Source organism: Macaca mulatta, chromosome 19, assembly GCF_049350105.2.
Source record: "Macaca mulatta isolate MMU2019108-1 chromosome 19, T2T-MMU8v2.0, whole genome shotgun sequence".
NCBI lineage: Eukaryota > Metazoa > Chordata > Mammalia > Primates > Cercopithecidae > Macaca > Macaca mulatta.
The window spans coordinates 60,922,626-60,942,513 of NC_133424.1; the positions used below are offsets into that span (position 1 = coordinate 60,922,626).

At 56.7% G+C, this 19,888-nt stretch overlaps 2 protein-coding genes and 1 long non-coding RNA gene across 7 annotated transcripts in view; 2 read left to right on the plus strand and 1 right to left on the minus strand.

Moving 5' to 3' along the window:
- KCNJ14 (potassium inwardly rectifying channel subfamily J member 14) overlaps positions 1-4,238 on the plus strand; it is an 11,941-nt gene extending 7,703 nt beyond the window's left edge. The window contains exons 2-3 of one of the 2 annotated variants that reach the window (XM_077980724.1): positions 602-1,367; positions 3,064-4,238. In XM_077980724.1, coding sequence (XP_077836850.1) covers positions 654-1,367; positions 3,064-3,660 — 1,311 coding nt within the window. In that variant the 5' untranslated portion in view covers positions 602-653 and the 3' untranslated portion in view covers positions 3,661-4,238. Of the gene's footprint in view, positions 1-445; positions 1,368-3,063 lie in introns of those variants that run through there. The other variant, XM_015124465.3, reaches the window with a different exon arrangement.
- LOC106994812 (uncharacterized) lies at positions 2,671-8,945 on the minus strand. The gene is made up of 2 exons (XR_013410045.1): positions 8,216-8,945; positions 2,671-4,849 (listed from the first exon to the last, which is right to left on the minus strand). It is a non-coding gene; the product is annotated as an uncharacterized LOC106994812 (long non-coding RNA).
- Positions 8,462-18,744, plus strand: CYTH2 (cytohesin 2). 4 transcript variants are annotated; one of them, XM_077976631.1, is made up of 13 exons: positions 8,573-8,730; positions 9,553-9,700; positions 9,803-9,869; positions 11,841-11,959; positions 12,816-12,896; positions 13,421-13,533; positions 13,691-13,839; positions 14,356-14,467; positions 15,533-15,535; positions 17,579-17,655; positions 17,784-17,855; positions 17,948-18,102; positions 18,484-18,744. In XM_077976631.1, exons 1-13 carry the CDS (start codon positions 8,712-8,714, stop codon positions 18,569-18,571), a joined length of 1,203 nt encoding a protein of 400 aa, XP_077832757.1. In that variant the 5' UTR covers positions 8,573-8,711; the 3' UTR covers positions 18,572-18,744.
- The last annotated feature ends 1,144 nt before the right edge of the window (positions 18,745-19,888 follow it).

Consider the following 19,888-nt stretch of genomic DNA (forward strand, 5'->3'; position numbering starts at 1 on the left):
GCAGGAGAATGGCGTAAACCCGGGAGGCGGAGCTTGCAGTGAGCTGAGATTCGGCCACTGCACTCCAGCCTGGGCGACAGACGGAGACTCTGTCTCAACAACAACAAAAAAATCACAAAAACTTAGCTGGGCGCAGTGGCGCGGGCCTGTAATCCCAGTTACATAGGAGGCCGAGGCAGGCGAATTACTTGAACCCGGGAAGCAGAGGTTGCAGGGAGCTGAGGTTGCGGTGAGCTAAGACTGCGCCACTGCACTGCAGCCTGGCGACAGAGCAAGACTACGTCTCAAAAAAAAAAAAAAAAAAAAAAAAAATTACCCAGGCGTGGTGATGTGCGCCTGTAGTCCCAGCTACTCAGGAGGCTGAGACAGGAGAATCGCTTAAACTTGGGACGCGGAAGTTGCAGTGAGCCAGGATCGTGCCACTGCACTCCAGCTTGGGCGACAGAGCGAGACTCTTCCCCCCCCCACAAAAAAAAAAAAAAGTATAGTTCCACCTATTTGACAGATGACGTCACTAAGCACCACCGGGGAGCATGCTTGGCCGATGAGCTCACCTATTCCTGGTGCCCCTGACGTTCCTACCGGTTTCTTGTCCCGGCAGGTTGGGGGCGCCTGCCCCCCACTAGTCCAAGTGGAGGGGGTCCCTCCGCCCAATGGGCCTGGCCAGGGCCCTACGCCGCCTCAGCGGCGCCCTGGATTCGGGAGACAGCCGGGCGGGCGATGAAGAGGAGGCCGGGCCCGGGTTGTGCCGCAACGGGTGGGTGCCGGCGCGGGTGCAGTCACCGGTGGGCCGGCGCCGCGGTCGCTTCGTCAAGAAGGACGGGCACTGCAACGTGCGCTTCGTGAACCTGGGTGGCCAGGGCGCGCGCTACCTGAGCGACCTGTTCACCACGTGCGTGGACGTGCGCTGGCGCTGGATGTGCCTGCTCTTCTCCTGCTCCTTCCTCGCCTCCTGGCTGCTCTTCGGCCTGGCCTTCTGGCTCATAGCCTCGCTGCACGGCGACCTGGCCGCCCCGCCACCGCCTGCGCCCTGCTTCTCACACGTGGCCAGCTTCCTGGCCGCCTTCCTCTTCGCGCTGGAGACACAGACGTCCATCGGCTACGGCGTGCGCAGCGTCACCGAGGAGTGCCCGGCCGCTGTGGCCGCTGTAGTGCTGCAGTGCATCGCCGGCTGCGTGCTCGACGCCTTCGTCGTGGGTGCTGTCATGGCCAAGATGGCCAAACCCAAGAAGCGCAACGAGACGCTGGTCTTCAGCGAGAACGCTGTCGTGGCGCTGCGCGACCACCGCCTCTGCCTCATGTGGCGCGTTGGCAACCTGCGTCGCAGCCACCTGGTCGAGGCCCACGTGCGTGCCCAGCTGCTGCAGGTGCGGACCTCCGCGAGCCCTGGGGGATTGGGGGAGATGTAGGCCCGAGGGTGAGGGGCATGCGGTCCTGGAGGGGGAGTGGACTACAACTCCCAGCAGCCTCTCAGGTGTGTGGCTTGCGAATGGGTCACTGGGCAGTTGGGGATGTAAACCCAAAAGAGAGGTCTGTGACCAGCTCTTCCTGGAGGCCTGGGCTTGGGACATACAGAGCTTCCTGTGGCTTGAGGATGGGCTGCCTGTGGGTAGACCCGAAAGGGCCACACCTGGCCTGTCAAGGCCCTGGGCCGTAATTCCCAGAAGCCTCTGGGTCAAGGGACCTGCCCAAAGATGGGGTGGCCTCAGATGCAGCTTTGCGGGGTGGTGGTGGAGGGCCTGCGTGACCGTTCTATTACTCGGGTGTACAATTCCCACTGGACCCTGTGGCACAGACGGGGGCCTGTGACTTGAGGCTCCCGGGAGAAGCAGGCCCTGGAACGGGTGCAGTTCATCACTGTGGAGCACAGTTCTCCAGGCCTCTAGGTGTGGGGTCCTGCAGCATCTGTGGGGGAATTCATTCCCCAACTCAATGGCCCATCGTGTCCCACCAGCCTCCTGCCCTCTGAGAGCAGGGTGGGAGGTGGCAACGAAACGAAACTGCACCTCCCATTGGCCCCTGGGGTAATGGCTCCCTCCCGTGCCCTGAGGAAGGGTCCTTAGTGTTCCTAGAATTGTGGTCAAATTGCTCAAACATCTCCGTTCCCAAGAAACTCTGGGCCAGCAGCTGCCATTGCCCAAGTAAAGTGACTTTAGAACTCTGGGCTGAGGCTGGACTTGGAGAGGATCAGGGGTGGTGGGAGCTGCAACTCCCAGCCGCCTCTGGGATTCCTCTACTTGGGGCTCCCAGAGACAGTTACAAGAGGAGGATAGGTGCCCACCTCCCACTTCTATCTCCTGCCTGACGCCTTGAGATGCCAGGATTCATGAATCGGAGGGACACTGGCTCTTGCAAAAGTCTGTGGGGCAGTGACTTGGCCTGGGAGGTGGCTATGGAACCAGCGGGTAGGTGGGGGGGAAATACCCACACCCCCACAAAGCTTGCTCACACAGAATGACATGGAAGGGTTTGCAGTTGCCCTGGCAGCTTGGATAGCTCAGGGGAGAGCCCAGGGATAAGCCTGAGGCAGTGGTGGGTACAGAATGTTGGACCTGTGTTGTCCTAACTCTCCCTTCTTGTCATCTGGTTTATCTTTCTCTGGCCACATACTAAAAGACATTTTCCTCTCCCCTTCCTTCTCCAATTCTCTGCTGGATGTCATTCTTATTTTCCGTTGTCGCTTCGATTTCATCTCTGTCTTGCTGATTTCTGTGTCTGTCTGTCAATATCACTCTGTTCTTCTCTCCTCCTTCTCTTCCCCCGCCACACCCCTCTTCCCATTTTCTATCCCCAAACCCTGAGTCTCTTTCCTCTCTCTTCATCTCTGGGTCTCTGTCCCCCCTCCTCCCATCCTGGATCTCTGGCTTCCTCACTGGGTGTCCTCCCCTGCATCTCTCTGGGTTGCCGGCCCCATCTCTGGATCCGTGTTCTCACCCTCTCCTTCACTCCTGTGGTCTTTACCTCCTTCTTTCACTGAATCTCTTCCTCTCTCTCACTCCCTCTGTCTCTGCCCATCTCTGTGCTCCCTGCTCTCTGTCTTTGGCTCCTCGCCTCCCCCTGCAGCCCCGTGTGACCCCAGAGGGTGAGTACATCCCGCTCGACCACCAGGATGTAGATGTGGGCTTTGATGGAGGCACCGATCGTATCTTCCTCGTGTCCCCTATCACCATCGTCCATGAGATCGACTCTGCCAGTCCTCTGTATGAGCTAGGACGTGCCGAGCTGGCCAGGGCTGACTTCGAGCTGGTGGTCATTCTCGAGGGGATGGTTGAGGCCACAGCCATGACCACACAGTGTCGCTCGTCCTACCTCCCTGGTGAACTTCTCTGGGGCCATCGTTTTGAGCCAGTTCTCTTCCAGCGTGGCTCCCAGTATGAGGTCGACTATCGCCACTTCCACCGCACTTACGAGGTCCCAGGGACGCCGGTCTGCAGTGCTAAGGAGCTGGATGAACGGGCAGAGCAGGCTTCCCACAGCCTCAAATCAAGTTTCCCCGGCTCTCTGACTGCATTTTGTTATGAGAATGAACTTGCTCTGAGCTGCTGCCAGGAGGAAGATGAGGATGATGAGGCCGAGGAAGGGAATGGGGCGGAGACAGAAGATGGGGCTGCTAGCCCCCGAGTTCTTACACCAACCCTGGCGCTGACCCTGCCTCTGTGATGCAAACTGATGTAGCCTTCCCCATGTGTGCCCCCTTCCCCAAGGTAGCAAGATGGAGAGATAGGGCTCTCTCCTGGGATGGGGGCAGGTGTTCCTGAAGACCAACAGGCCTGCTGGGTAAATGACTAGGTGGTAAGGTTCTGCCATGTCTGGTGACCCACCATGGACATACTGGACCTTAATTTTAATTTCTCTGCTTCTGTGCTGTCTCCTGAGACCCCTTTATGAGCCTGATCCCTGAGTCTCACCAGAGTTCTGGATCACCCAAGAGGAAAAGACTGGTGGTTCTAGATCCCTCTATATGGGGGGATCTGGATTGTTGACCAGGGTGAGAAACCAATGGTATAGACTGCCTCTGGGGAAGCACGTTGGCTGTTCTTGAACAGCATCAGAGATCAAGAGTTTGTAGGTCTGGATTTACCTAAGCTTCAAGGGAGTGTTGCTTCTCAACTCAGCCAACTGAGTAGCAAATCATTTGTTCTAGACCACCTAAGGAGGGAAGGTTATGGAATGCCCCAAGTATGGAAGATCATCTTGATTGACCAAAGACAAAAAAAAAAGAAAAAGAAAAAGAAAAAGATCTGTGGTTCCAGAAAGCTCATTAGTTGAAATTGTGTGAGTCTAGGTTGACCACAGAGGCAAGCACTGGTGATTCTAGGACAGGTTTGACCTGGAGAGTTGAACTACTCCAGAAACTAAAGAGTAGTGTTTCTAGAATGCACAAAACATTGTTGAGTCTGTGGGTTTAGAAAGACTAAAGTAACAGATTAGGAGTTCTTGATATTAGATAACTCCAACTTCTGGCTGTAGAGCACCCAACCAAGAGAATAAGCAATGCTTTGAAAGGATCCACGGGGTGGGTTTTTTTTAAGTGCCATTCTAGAATGTCCAAAGGGAATCAGGATTCTGTGGCTCTAGACTGATCACAGAGTCAAGGAAGCAGTGGCAATTCTAGATGTCTGAGATTTTGCTAGTTCCAGCTTGGCCAATGGAGTTGAGAATCTCGATGATTCTAGATGACTTCTTGTGGTTCTGTAATGCCAAAAGGAATGAAGGCTCCAGGCATCCAGAGTTGTCCATTACCAAAGCCTGTAAGTTCTCATCACCTCCAGGTGGACTTCTTAGCAGTGCCAGGAGGTGGACTCAGGACTTGAGAAGCAACAATTCGGCCGGGCGCGGTGGCTCAAGCCTGTAATCCCAGCACTTTGGGAGGCCGAGACGGGCGGATCACGAGGTCAGGAGTTCGAGACCATCCTGGCTAACACGGTGAAACCCCGTCTCTACTAAAAAATACAAAAAAAAAACTAGCCGGGCGAGGTGGCGGGCGCCTGTAGTCCCGGCTACTCGGGAGGCTGAGGCAGGAGAATGGCGTAAAAACCCGGGAGGCAGAGCTTGCAGTGAGCTGAGATCCGGCCACTGCACTCCAGCCTGGGTGACACAGCGAGACTCCGTCTCAAAAAAAAAAAAAAAAAAAAAAGAGAAGCAACAATTCTGGGTTGACCTAGAAGTTGAAGGTTCAGGTGAGGCCCTGTAGGGCACAGGGCTAATTAGTGGACAAGGGAAGGGAGAGGCCCAGGGCTGGTGAGTCTAGAATGCTCTGGAACCCTACACCTAGTGATGTGTGTCTATTTCTTTTTTTCTTTTCTTTTCTTTTTTTTTTTTTTCTGAGACAGAGTCTTGCTCTGTCACCCAGGCCGGAGTGCAATGGTGTGATCTCAGCTCACTGCAACCTCCGCCTCCCGGCTTCAAGTGATTCTCCTGCCTCAGCCTCCCGAGTCACTGGGATTACAGGCATGAGCCACTATGCCCGGCTACTTTTTGTACTTTTAGTAGAGACGGGGTTTCGCCATGTTGGCCAGGTTGGTCTCGAACTCTCGACCTCAGATGATCCACCCGCCTCAGCCTCCCAAAGAGCTGGAATTACAAGCATAAGCCACCATGCCCAGCCGTGTGTCTGTTTCTTAAAGATGTTATACATATGTATATTACATATATATATATATAATATAAATACAGATATCTATTTTTTTCCCCTGGTCCCTACAACAGGCTTAGAGATGGAGCACTAGCTAATTGGAATGAGGTCCTTTTCAAGGACCCCAGAAGCTTTGCTCTAAATCCCAATACTGCCTCAACTTACTGTGACACTTTGGACTCCTCTTCATGTCAGTTTCCCCATCTGTAAAAATGGGATATTGGAACTTGAAGTTATTTAGGGGCCTTTCCAGTAGGATGAGTCCTCACTTCACTGAGAGTGGGATGGGCATTTGAGTCCTGGGGATTTCCCTTCTCTCCCCAGTGCTGGATCATACGACCTTCCAGGAGAGGCTGGGATGTAAGATACTCTTGGAGACTGGCTCTGAACTCGGGTGTCTGAATCACAGGGCAAGGGTAGGCGTGGGCTGTGGCTAACAGCCAGAGTCACTTCCCTGGCCCAACTTGCGGATCTGGGGAGGAGAAGGTAGCTCTGGACACTAGGGTTCTTCCCATTGTGGGAGAATGACTGTTTTAGGGGGAGACCCATCCCCCAGATTAAAGAACTGGGAGCCCTAGAGGGTGTGTCTGTGAATGTGCTTCTCGGTCCTCGGACCTGGCCCCCTGCCCATGCTGCCATCTACCTAAGTGCCCCGCAGGCTGGGAGCCAGCTGCAGAGGGAGCCAGTGACAGGGAGGAGGACGTGTTCCCACCCTGTATTCCGGACCGAGGGCAGCCACTGTCATTGCCATTCAGCCTTAACAAGTGCTGCATCAACCCAAATGCCCCCATCCAGCTTCTCCATTTCCCTTTATCCCTCGGAATCCCCATGTAATAACCGGATGGGATTAATTAGCTGGCTGCTTTCTCAGCTCAGGGTGTCTGGGGTAGGTAGGGACGGGGGCAATGGAAATGCAAGGTTGGGGAAGGATGTTAAGTTGGAAGTGAAGGGGCAGGGAGGGGCTTTTGTTTGGAAGGAGAGTGGGAGCAGGGCAGCCCAGCCTGGGTTTCCACTGGGGAGGGCAGGGCCTGGGCCACTCATAAAGGTCAGTGAGGGGATTAGAAGCCTCCATGTCTAATCCGGCAGCTTAACCAGGTCCTGGCCCCGAATCCGTCCCCACCTGCCCAGCCCAGGGACAGAAAATGAGGACGAGGCCCAGACACCACTTCAGCCCCCATTATGGCTTCGCTCTTTACAGGGGTGCCTGGGTTCCCCATTCCAGCCAAGCCTTTAATCCCATTCCCTTACAAATAATGGGACCTAGAGGCTGGGGAAGGGGAAGGGGCCTCAGAGGAGGGAGGAGTTTAAGAAGGGCAAGGTTGGCCAGGTATGGTGGCTAGCCTATAATCCTAGCATTTTGGGAGGCTGAGGCAGGTGGATCACCTGAGGTCAGGAGTTTGAGACCAGCCTGGCCAACATGGCGAAACCCTGTCTTTACTAAAAATACAAAAATTAGCCGGGCATAGTGGTGGGCGCCCGTAATCCCAGCTACTTGGGAGGCTGAGGCAGGAGAATCGCTTGAACCTTTGGGGGAGGAGGTTGCAGTGGGCTGAGATCATGCCAGATCACTCCAGGCTGGGCAAAAGAGCAAAATTCAGTCTCAAAAAAAAAAAAAAAAAAAAAAAAAAAAGAAGGGCCATAGTATGAGAGGACAAGGGGGGACGTGAGGGGAGCCAGGGAGGAAGAAAAGGCTTCTGAGATGGGAGAAGGAATCAGAGAGGTGGGAGGACGCTGAGGAAAGGGGAGTTGTCTTAGCGGGAGGATGCTTGGGGAAGGGAGGAATCTTAGGAGGATGCTAAGCTAAGGGGAGAAGTTTGGAGAAATGAGGGAGGAGTCTGAGCGGCAGAAGGTACCAGGAAGGCTGAGCCTGTGCTTTCACGAAATTTGATCTTCCCCTCTTCCATTCTCCATGACCGATACCAGATAGCATAGCATTTAGAAAAAAGAGTAAATCTTGGCCAGGCGCGAAGGCTCACGCCTGTAATCCCAACACTTTGGGAGGTCAAGGTGGGTGAATCACTTTAGGTTAGGAATTTGAAACCAGCCTGGCCAACATGGTGAAACCCCGTCTCCATTAAAAATACAAAAATTAGCTGGGCGTGATGGTGCATGCCTGTAATCCCAGCTACTCGGGAGGTTGAGGCAGGAGAATCGCTTGAACCCGGAGGCGGAGGTTGCAGTGAACCGAGATCGCGCAACTGCACTCCAGCTTGGGCGACAGAGCAAGACTCTGTCTCAAAAAAAAAGAAAAAGAAAAAACCTTCCGAAGAAGTCTTTCGTTTCACCACTCCACGACTCCGAAGAGGCTGAGGGGGGTGGGGAGGGCATAGATGGTCGTAAGGAAAGGGTTTGGAGGTAAGAAGGGACTGAGAGGGGAAATACACGGAGAAGAAAAGCAAATAAAAAGGAGGCCGAAGGCTGCTCCCGGTTGCATGGCAACCTCTGCAGTCAGAAGCCAGCATGGCCTGCTAGGAGGTGTGGCTTACGGAAACAAGCCAGTTCTAGCCCCGCCTCCTGGCAACAAGATTAACCAAGTACCGCCCCCTAGCAACGGATTATTGGAGGCGGGGTTCGGTTTACCTAGTCTCCAAATGTCCAGGGCCTTTGAGCAGGCGCAGAGATGTCTGTACCGCGTAGGTCCGCCTCCGCGCAACACCTTTCTGGGGCTTCCCATTGGAGAGCAAGCCTGTCAAGTGCTTTCTGTTGTTTCGGAGGCGGGGCCTGCTGCCCTGCCTGCACTTCGATTGGCCCCGCGGGCCGTCTACCTCTGGCCGGACATACCGACATCAGCTTTTTGTACGACTGTTGGCCCTGGAAGACGATCCTTTGGTGGCGAGGGCGGGGAGGACTAAAGCGCCCACTGTGGATTGGACGGTGTCAAAAAGAGGGGCGGTCCCTACTGAAGGGGCGGTTGGGCGACCAAGGGAGAGTCTTTTCAGCGCTGAGGTCTGGCGCTGAGGAGGCGGCGGTGGCTCCCGGGGCGTTTGAGCGGGCTCACCCGAGCCCGCGGGCCAACGCGGATCCAGGCCCGACCGGCGGGACCGCCCCGGACTCCCCGCGGGCCTTCCTAGCCGCCATGGAGGACGGCGTCTATGGTAGGTCGGGGAGGGGCGGGGTCGGCTGGGAGCTGCTGGAGCGTTTTCTCCTGAACGTTCCGCCGCGAACGTTTCCCCCTGGAGGGCGCAGCCCAGAAGCTTTCGGCCCAGTAGTAGACTTGTCGCGCCGCTTTTGTGGGGCGCTGGACGGGCTTCCGGCGGGGCCCGAAAGCGGGGCGTTCCAGGCCATTGTTTGGGCTGATCCTGTTTCCGGTGGCGGCGGGAGGGGCGGGATGGAGCGGTGGAGGCGAGGCCGGGGCGGAACCATTCCCGCTGGAGGGGCGGGCAAGCCCAGCGTCTGCCGGGGCCGGGGAGGGGCGCTCGGGTTGCGGGGAGGGGAGAAATCTTGGGGGGCGGGGGCCTTCGATGTCCCGCCCCGTCTTCCCAACTCTCCCGAGCTGTCATCAGCTCCCGCGGCCGTAGTGACTGTTCATGGACCCAGGAGTCCGGATAACCAGGTCCCCAGCTACCTCGCCAGTAATGGAGTCAGAAAACCAAGGCCTCAGTCCCCTTCCAAGTAATGGACCTAGAAGCTCAGGCCCCCAACCCTTTCTTCCCTCACACCTAAGAGCTCAGGCACCTATTCCCCTTCTCCTTCAGACTCTGGAATCCGGGCCCCAAGTCCCCTCCTCCCCCCAGGACTCAAGAGTTTAGAGCCCCGGCCCTTCTCTGCACGGAGGAATCCAGGCCCCCAGCGCAGTCTTCTGTGCAGACATGGAAGGCCCTTATGCATCCTCTCCCAGCTCTGTCCGCCCCCAGATTGCAGGAATTCAGGCTCATGGTCCCCAGCACTGACTTTTAAACCGTGACCCCGACCCCTAGAACCCCCAGACCTGACTCCGGAGGAGCGGATGGAGCTGGAGAACATCCGGCGGCGGAAGCAGGAGCTGCTGGTGGAGATTCAGCGCCTGCGGGAGGAGCTCAGTGAAGCCATGAGCGAGGTGGAGGGGCTGGAGGCCAATGAGGGCAGGTGAGGGCTGGGGCGGGTGACCTGGGGGGCGTGGGGTTGACTGAGGCCAGGAATGCCCAGGCATTGACCCCCCATCCCCCACCCTGCTCTCTGCTCCTGCAGTAAGACCTTGCAGCGGAACCGGAAGATGGCAATGGGCAGGAAGAAGTTCAACATGGACCCCAAGAAGGTGCTTGGGGCCACAGGACTGGGATCCGCTGGGCAAACATCCGGGCAGGGGCTTCTGGCACCTCCGGGTTCCAGAAGCGTGATGGTTCCGGGTCTATTCTAGGTGGACAGACTTGGTCCTAATCCCTGGATTCAGATACTGGCTGTCCATTTGTTCTCTGAACACTGACCAAGTGTTCCAGGCCTCCTGACGCTTATGTTTCGTCCCCTGCCCTGAAGGTTGTCTTCCACTTTCTACTTGTGTGGGCGCACTTCTAGTCCCAAGATGAGCTCGAGTCTTGTAGGGCTGTAGACAAAGTGATATGCACAAAGGAGAGTTGACCTCCCTCCTGCAAAGGTGCCATGACAGAGGGAGGTATCAGGGTAGTAGATTTCTGGAGGAGGCAGGCTGGTGGAGTCAGGGAGGGCTTCCTTGAGGAGGAGACATTCAGGTCGGGTTTGAAGGATGAGTAGGTGTTCACTAGGTGGAGGAATGGCTTTTGTTCACTTACTTTTTTTTTTTTTTTTTGTGAGACAGAGTCTTGCTCTGTCACCCAGACTGGAGTGCAGTGATGTGATCTCGGCTCATTGTAACCTCCCCATCCCATGTTCAAGCGATTCTCCTGCCTCAGCCTCCCAAGTAGCTGGGCTTACAGACTCCCGCCACCATGCCCAACTAATTTATGTATTTTTAGTAAAGATGGGGTTTCACCATGTTGGCCAGGCTGATTTCAAACTCCTGACCTCAGATGATCTGCCCACCTCAGCCTCCCAAAGTGCTGGGATTACAGGCATGAGCCACCATGTCCGGCCTGTTCACATACTCATTTAACACCCGTTCTTTTTTTTTTTTTTTTTTTTTGAGACAGAGTCTCACTCTGTCGCCCAGGCTGAAGTGCCATGGAGCAATCTCAGCTCACTGCAAGCTCTGCCTTTTGGGTTCACGCCATTCTCCTGCCTCAGCCTCCTGAGTAGCTGGGACTATAGGCGCCCGCCGCCACGCCTGGCTAATTTTTTGTATTTTTTTAGTAGAGACGGGGTTTCACCGAGTTAACCAGGATGGTCTCGATCTCCTGAACTCGTAATCCGCCCGCCTTGGCCTCCCAAAGTGCTGGGATTACAGGCGTGAGCCACCGTGCCCAGCCTTTAACACCCATTTTCTGAGGCCTCTTGAGAGCCTGATCCTGTGTAGGGCAATGCTGGGGACCCAAAGAAGAATTAGATGCTGCCCTGTGCTCAGCCCCTGGACATGGATTCAGAGTGAGATATGGCAGCAGTAGAGAGGGCTTCATAGCACAGAGAGCGAGAGAAGCCTCCAGTCTAGCAAGGGCTTGGAGTTCACAGCCCTTGAGGGACTGCGTCTGCTCAAGGTTGTCACATTATTCTTTCCTGAAGCAGTTGGAATTCTGTTCAGTCATTCAACACACATTTATTGGCTGGGTTCCGTGGCTTATGCCTGTAATCCCAGTGCTTTGACAGGCCTAGGCGGGAGGATTGCTTGAAGGCAGGAATTTGAGACCAGCGTGGGCAGCATAGTGATAACTCATCTCTAGAAAAAATAAAAATAAATAAATTATCCAGGTGTATTGGTACATGGCTATAGTCCCAGCTTCTCAGGAGGCCGAAGGGAGAGGATCCCTTGAGCCCAGCGGTTCGAAGCTGCAGTGAGCTGTGATCACGCCACTGCACTCCAACCTGTGCAGTAGAGCGAGACCAGGTCTCAGAAAGAAAAGAACATGTACTGAGCACCTGTTCCTTGCCAGACCCTGTTGTTGGTGCTGGAATTAACCAGGCAAAGGCAGAGAGGGTAGGCCATGAGGTGCAAAGGCCATGAGTTGGGAAGAATCCTATTTAAGACCCTTGAGAAGGCTGAAAGTGAAACCTGGCCCTGGTCTGTTGAGGGTGGGGGTAGGTTTGGATGCTGAGGTTCCCAGGGAGGTGAGGGGGGTGGCTTTCTGGCTCTCAGCACTGAGACCTTGTCCCCACCCACCAGGGGATCCAGTTCTTGGTAGAGAACGAACTGCTGCAGAACACACCCGAGGAGATTGCCCGCTTCCTGTACAAGGGCGAGGGGCTGAACAAGACAGCCATCGGGGACTACCTGGGGGAGAGGTACGGCCACCACCACTCAGCTCCTGTGGGGCCCGCCCCTCCCGCTACCTGCGCCCAGCTCCTGCCCTCACACCGGCAGCTCGCAGGTGGAACAGCCCTGCAGCCTCCCCACAGAGAGGCCCTGGCAGATGCGTCTTCTGACTGGACTGTGACGGAATGGACGGACACGGGCTAGGGGAGCCTGCGGCCACCCGAGAGCATCTGGGGATGCGGGGCCTTCTGGAATTACCTGGGGGTTGTGGGGAAGCATCCATTTATATCTGAGAAGGGTGGAGAGCATCTCTCAAGGGTCATGGGAGCATGAGAACAGGGGTAGACCATGGCTGTGCATGGGCACTGGGTTGCCATCTGGGAGCTGTGGGGACCATTGGGCCCTTGTGGGGAGCCTAGGAGTTGTGGGGGTCATTTGGAAGCCTAGAATGCATGGGACTGGACATCAGATGGTTGGAGGCCGTCTGTAGACGTCTGGGAATCAGGGATTTACAGAGATCTGGGGTGCGTGGGAAGCATCTCTGGATGTCTGGGGGAGATGGGGACTGTGTCTGGATACCTGGGGAGCGTGGGGATCGTTTGAGAGAGGTGACAGTAGGTAGCATACGTGTTTGCGGGATTTCTGCCAACTGTACAAAGGTCCGGCTGAACCTGGGTTCCCAAGCCATATATTCCTCCCAAGAGTGTGTTCTGAGCATCCCCCACCGTGGGGGCAGGCCTGGGTGGGAGCCCAGCAGGAAACTTCACCCTCCGCAGAGGGCAGCTGTGGTGCAGTAGAAGGGGCACGACTTCCCCAGGGCCTTGCCTCCTGCCCACTCCTGCTCCATCCTCTCCAAACTGCATTGACTTTGTCCTGTCCTTCCAGGGAAGAGCTGAACCTGGCGGTGCTCCATGCTTTTGTGGATCTGCATGAGTTCACCGACCTCAATCTGGTGCAGGCCCTCAGGTGAGTGTGACCGGGAGGGGTTTGGAAGGCCAGGAATGTACCTGTCAGGGCCTTCCTAGTTACAAGTGACAAACCTTAAGAAAAAAACAGAAACAAGCAAAACAGAAACAAAAACTAGGGAACCGAGTGCGTCCTTCACCATCACAGTCCAAGGTTATGGCCTCCTTCAGGCATAGCTATATCCAGGAGCTCAAATGGTGGTCAGAAAGTCGACTTTCTTTGTCTCTTGTATTTGCCACTGTGTCAGCATTGCTCTCTGCAGACCCTCTTACCTGATAACAAGCCACAACCAAGCCCCAGACCTGTCTAGCAAATTTAGCAGAAAGAGGCTATTTCTGTACCGCTCCACAACACTCCTATGGCCAATGCCCATTGGTCAGATTGGATCACGTGACCTTACCTGAACCACCTGCTGAGGCCGGAAGGTTGGGATTCCTCATGGACCAGTTCCTATCACAGGGACTGAGAGTGGGGACAGGCTCCCACCAGCCCTAGCATCCATTCCTGGCCCCTCCCCAACCCAGGCAATTTCTATGGAGCTTTCGCCTCCCCGGAGAGGCCCAGAAAATTGACCGGATGATGGAGGCCTTCGCCCAGCGATACTGCCTGTGCAACCCTGGGGTTTTCCAGTCCACAGGTGCGGGCCCCAACTCCTGGGTCCTGGGAAAGAGGAGACGGGGGCCCAGACCCCTAGGTCTGAGGGAGGGAGGGGGCTGGGAGCTGGGGGTCCTGGGGAGTGGGGGCACTGGGGGCTGACATGCCTGGGTCGTCACCACCTGCCCTGTCTGGTGCAGACACGTGCTACGTGCTGTCCTTCGCCGTCATCATGCTCAACACCAGTCTCCACAATCCCAATGTCCGGGACAAGCCAGGCCTGGAGCGCTTTGTGGCCATGAACCGGGGCATCAACGAGGGCGGGGACCTGCCTGAGGAGCTGCTCAGGGTCAGCCCCCCTTCCTTGCCCCTCAGTCCTGTCCCTCTTCCTGCCACAGACACCCCCGCCCCACCTGTGGTCTCCTAGTGCCCGAGCTGTCTGCCGTCACCCCCAAGATGGTACGATCGTGCCAACTCCTGCGTGATCTTTTTCTCTCTCTCTGGCTGCTTCTCTTCTTGACTGTCTCTCTCAGGCTTTGGCCCTGACAGTTTTGGCCTGTCTGTCTGCTCTGTCTCTGGCTGTCATGCTTTCTGGCCCTTGATTGGCCTCATTCCCCATCTGTCTGTTTCTCTGAGGACGGAGCCGGCTCTTCCACCTGTCACCAGGGCATCTCTTCTTTCCTCCCCCACCTCGGCCTCCCTTCACTTCTCTGCCTTTCACTTCCCCTCCTCCCCAGCCTGCCCCTCTCTCTTCCCCACCATGAGTCATCCCACCCCTGGTCTCGCTGCCCCCCACCCTGAGTAACCCTTGGCGGGGGTGGGGTCCCAGGGGCCTTGAATGGCTAATGGAGCCTTCACTCCTCAGAACCTCTACGACAGCATCCGAAATGAGCCCTTCAAGATTCCTGAGGATGACGGGAACGACCTGACCCACACCTTCTTCAACCCAGACCGGGAGGGCTGGCTCCTGAAGCTGGGTACGTGACCTCCTGACCCCGCTGGTCCCTCCACAGGGGGACATTCGTGGGCCTGGGCCCTGGACTCAGCTTCCACACAAACCTGCTGCCTGAACTGAGGCAAATGATTCGACCTCTCTGAACCTCAGTTTTCGACACCCAAAAAATGGTGCTGAAAATAAAATCAGGCCCGTGCGCTGGGCCTGGCCTGTAGTAAGTACTTCCCAACCCCTTTTCTTTACCCACGAATGTGCATGGAGCCCTTCTGTGCCAGGCCCTGAGCTGGGCTGAGGACGCAGTGAGAGGCAGGTGACGTTGTCCTTTTGTGGGGGAAGAGTTCACTGAGGCTTCTCCCTACTGCGTTAACCCAGCCCAAGGGAGCCAAACCCCCGGAGCATGTTATTCCCCTTGGCAAGAACTCCCAGGGTCCCAGGCAGGACTGAGCCCGCACTCCAAGGCATCAGGCCCAGAGCACTGGCTGATCCAGGAGCCATCCTTCCCGAAACACCACCCACAGGCAGAAAAGAGCCAAACAGGCGAGGAAACCTGTCCCAGATTCTGGCTCCCGGCTGGGGCGGGAATAGCCAGGGCTGGTGCAGATGAGTCGGGAGACCCAGCTGAGATGGAGGGGGGAGTCTTCGTCTAACATGTGGCACTGGCACATTCAAGGTTGGTTAGCATGGATCAGACAGGATCGTAGCATGATGAGGGGTTAGCACGAGGACTGGAGTGGTTCTAAGCTCTGGCTGCACATGACATTTGCCTGGGCACCTCGAAAACTCCGGTGGCCAGGCCACAGACTCCTGAAGTCGGCTTTCAGGAGCAGAAGGGCTATCAGTCACCGTTTAAGCTCCCAATGCATAGTTGAGGTTGAGAGACACTGGCCTGGAGCTGTGCCTGGTAACAGTAGGTGCCACCTGTGTGTGAGATGTGGTTTATAATGGAGAAGCGGTGCACAGCTGCTCCAGAGAGACAGATCTGGGGAGTTACAGTCCAGCACAATAGTGGAGGCTTCCCGTGGCAGCAGGAGAGCCCACAGGAAGCTTCCAGCTCAGTGAAGGGAGTCAAGGCCAGGCTTCTCGGAAGGAGGTTGGACAGGGCAGCTTTGGCCTCTTGAGTCTTGGGGGCCTCTCCATGTGGAACTGTCTCTTAAACCAGGGCGTCACCGCCTCCACAGATGCCGGGGTTTCCTGGTAAATGTAAAATACGCAAGTCAGGCTGGGCACAGTGGCCCACCCCTGGAATTTCAGCATTTTGGGAGGACAACGCAGGAGGATTGCTAGAGGTCAGGAGTTTGAGACCAACCTGGGCAATATAACGATATCCCCATCTCTACAAAAAATTAAAAAATTAGCCGGGCCTGGTGGTGCAGGAGGATTGTTTGAGCCCAAGCAGTCGAGGCTACAGTGAGTTGTGATTCTGCCACTGCACTCCAGCCTGGGTAACAGAGCAAGACCCTGTCTCTATAAGATAAAAGTAAAACATGCAAATCACTGTCCAACCAACACTCCGGTCCAGATCCCCGCATTCGATCCAAGGGAGGCAGACTGCTGGGGGAAACTGAGAGTCCTTGAGGCGCCCCTGGCAGTGAGTGGGCCAGAAAGAAGCAGGAAGGCGCCAGTGTCACGCGGAACTGCTTCACTCAAAACTGCGCCTGTCAGGCCGGGCATGGTGGCTCAGGCCTGTAATCCCAGCACTTTGGGAGGCTGAGGCGTGCGGATCACCTGAGGTCAGGAGTTCGAGACCAGCCTGACCAACATGGTGAAACCCCGTCTCTACTAAAAATACGAAAATTAGCCGGGCATGGTGGTGCGCGCCTGTAATCCCAGCTACTTGGGAGGCTGAGGCACAAGAATTGCTTGAACCCAGGAGGTGGAGGTTGCAGTGAGCTGAGATTGCACCACTGCACTCCAGCCTGGGCGACAGAGCGAGACTCCATCTCAAAAAAAAAAAAAAACTGCCCCTGTCAGCAGGAACCTTTCCCATTTCCCAGATGAGGAAATTGAGGCTCACGCCTCAGTTTGGCTTTGAGTCCCATCTAAGGCTGCCCAGCCCAGGGACGTCTCTGACCAGAGGGCCTCTGTTCCCTTTGTGCCAGTTCGCCAGAACCCCTTCCTTAAACGATGGAAATACAGGAGTGGAGATTGGTGATGGTGGTTGCTACTCCATGCCTAATAAAAGCCATTCTTACTGTCATTGTTTAACCCTGGGCCCACAAGGAAGCCAGAAGCAGGTCATTTTGCTACAGGAAGGTGGAGGTTGAAGTGAGTCTCCAGGCTGGAGTTCAGAGAGTCCAAGAGAGTGCCCTGAGGTCACACAGCCAGTTTGTGCAGGAGCTGAGATGGGCCCCCACGGCCTCCTCAGGCCAAGGACTGGGGGTTTTGCCTTCTCCCCTGTGGTGCCACCTCCAGGGGAGAGGCACTTTTACCATGTCGAGGGAGGACCCTCCTGGTCTAGGACAGACCTTAGGGAGTAGGCTGGGGCCCTGTACCGAAGCAAGGGGTTTTCAAGGCTGCCACCTGCCACCTGGGGCTCATGGCCCTTGGCCTCTCTGGGAGGGAGGGGCCCCGACCATCGCCCCCTCATGTGGATGTAACTGGTTTTCTTCCCTCTCTCTCCCTCTCCTCCCTCTCTGCGTGTTTCTCTCCTGTGTTTGCCTCTCTGTCCCGCCCCTGCGCATCCCTCCCTGCGCCCACCCTATTTCTGTTGTCTGCGGCTCTTGGGGGTGCTCCATTCTCCCGCCTTCCCTTCTCCTGCACCTGGTCCTGCCTGCTTTCTCGCTGTCTGCCCCAGGAGGTAGGTACACGACCTGTCTTTGTCTCCCATCACTAGACGAGGGGAGGGGCTGCCCTGGCGCCCTGGCCTCCTGCCCACAGGAGGGGGCTGGGGGCTCAGGATCCTGGGCTGGGGCTGACAGACTTAGAAAATGTGGAGCCCCAAGCTGGGGGTGGACGATTCCTGGAGCCCCAGCACGCCCGGCCCTGCTTGTCTGTCTCCCCCCACGCAGTGGCTTTGTCCTAGGCCCCAGGAGCCCCACCTCTACCGCTCTTGCTCTGCTTCTCATGCCCCTCCTATCTCCCAGAGGCCCTGTCCCCCGTTGAGCCCAGGCCCCTCCCGCCCCTTCCCTTCTAGGGGGCCGGGTGAAGACGTGGAAGCGGCGCTGGTTTATCCTCACAGACAACTGCCTCTACTACTTCGAGTACACCACGGTGAGCGGGGCCCGGCTGGGCCCTTGGGTTCCGGGAGGAAGGGCTGCGAGCCTGCACTCCAGGGGCTGAGGGAGGCGGGCTGGGGTGAAGATTTGGAAGTCTGAGTTCTGTTCAACTTGCTTCTTCAGGACAAGGAGCCCCGAGGAATCATCCCCCTGGAGAATCTGAGCATCCGAGAGGTGGACGACCCCCGGAAACCAGTAAGACCCTCTCTGTACACCTTCCTGCCAGGGCGGGGCCTCCTCTGGCCAGGGCTGGCTCTTAACCTGCACCCTTCCTCTCTCGTCCCCAGAACTGCTTTGAACTTTACATCCCCAACAATAAGGGGCAGCTCATCAAAGCCTGCAAAACCGAGGCGGACGGCCGAGTGGTAGAGGGAAACCACATGGTGTACCGGATCTCGGCCCCGACGCAGGAGGAGAAGGATGAGTGGATCAAGTCTATCCAGTGAGCCTGGACTCCTGGGTCTGACGGAGGAAGGGCTGGGGCCTGGACCCCTGGATCTGACGGAGGAGGGGCTGGGGGTCAGGACCCCTGGGTCTGACGGAGGAGGGGCTGGGGGTCAGGACCCCTGGATCTGACGGAGGAGGGGCTGGGGGTCAGGACCCCTGGATCTGACGGATGAGGGGCTGGGGGTCAGGACCCCTGGGTCTGACGGAGGAGGGGCTGGGGCCTGGACCCCTGGGTCAGAGGGAGGAGGGGCTTGGGGGCTTGGGCCTCTGGGTCAGAGGGAGGAGGGGCTGGAGCCTGGACTCCTGGGTCTGAGGGAGGAGGGGCTGGGGGCCTGGACTCCTTGGCCCTCATCCTGGGACCCCTCCCTTTCTGCAGGGCGGCTGTGAGTGTGGACCCCTTCTATGAGATGCTGGCAGCGAGAAAGAAGCGGATTTCAGTCAAGAAGAAGCAGGAGCAGCCCTGACCCCCTGCCCCCAACTCCATTATTTATTACGGAGCTGCCCCGCCTCGGTGGCCGGACCCCTGGGCCTTGGGGCTGTGGATCCTGGTTCCCTGTTTGGAAAATGCACCACCTCTAGCTCCTCTCTGTTCTTTGTAATTAACACGCTGTTGGTAATCTTATTAATTATTTAACCACTTGGCCTGCTGACCCCCTCATTTCTTGGGATTGACAGAGCTGAGGTGCTCGGTGGAGCCAGCCTGTTTCCCTGGACAGGGGCCTGACCCGCCTGTGTCTGTGGGTGCTGCCTGGGTGTGGCTCCTGGGGCCTGTCCCGATGGGCCTGTTCTGGTTTCACCCTGAGCCCAGCAGGAGTGGAGGAAAGGGAGAAGGTTCATGTGGTGGAAGTCTGGAGTTGGAATTGGCCAGAAACGGAGTTTAGAATGCAGGGGTTCAGGGTTAAGGTCTAGCGTTCATTCTAGAAGTTGCCTGACAGCCATCAGCCAGTTATGCTACAGCCATCAGCTGGTTCCCATCTTTGCTTTCATGGGGCTTGAGGTCTTTGAGGGGCAGGAGATAAAACTGATGAGGTGAGCTGGGCCAGGGCCTTGAGGACAACCTGGAGCTGGAAGAACTATAAATGCGACCACCTTGGAGGGTCAGGGAAGGATGAGCGGGGAGGTGGCCGTGTTCTGCAATGGCCTTGCTGATGGGATGTCCTGAAGGGCTGGGCACCCTTAGATGGGGCCAAGAGGGCGGCACTATGGGCTAGTGCCAGAGCCAGGCTTGTCTGTCCCCAAAGGATTAGCCTCCTTTGGAGGACATTTTGTGTCAAGGATAGGGCTGAGGACCGGCGTTCTTAACGTCTTACCTGAGGTTCTAGACAGCCAAAGAAATGTGAGGATCACCCTATGAAGGTCAAGTCTTGGCATGCGGGGTACCCCTGAATCCTGGGCTAAGGCCTGTGCCCTTTTGCCCTCCAGATGGGGTATGCGTGGTGTCCCCAAAGAACAAGGGCTCGTGGATCCCGAGAAGGGTGCAATGGCGGATTGGGAGGTCCCATGTCACTCTCCCATGCCCGCCTTTGAAGCCAAGGAGCTCTTTAGTTAAAAACAAAAAACTGCAACTCCCCGCAGGGCCCGGGACAGGGACAGGGACGTGGGTGGAGAGGCATCGGTGACCCCGAGGCGTGCCGCGAGTTGTAGTCCCTCCCGCCCGCTGTGTTCGCTGTTGAGCTCTCCGATGGGGTCTGGCGCTTGGGAATTTTGGGCCTTTATCCCTGTCCCGCCCTTGGCCACAGGCACCCGCCGGCCTGAAGGGTCCCGCAGTGCATGTACCCTGT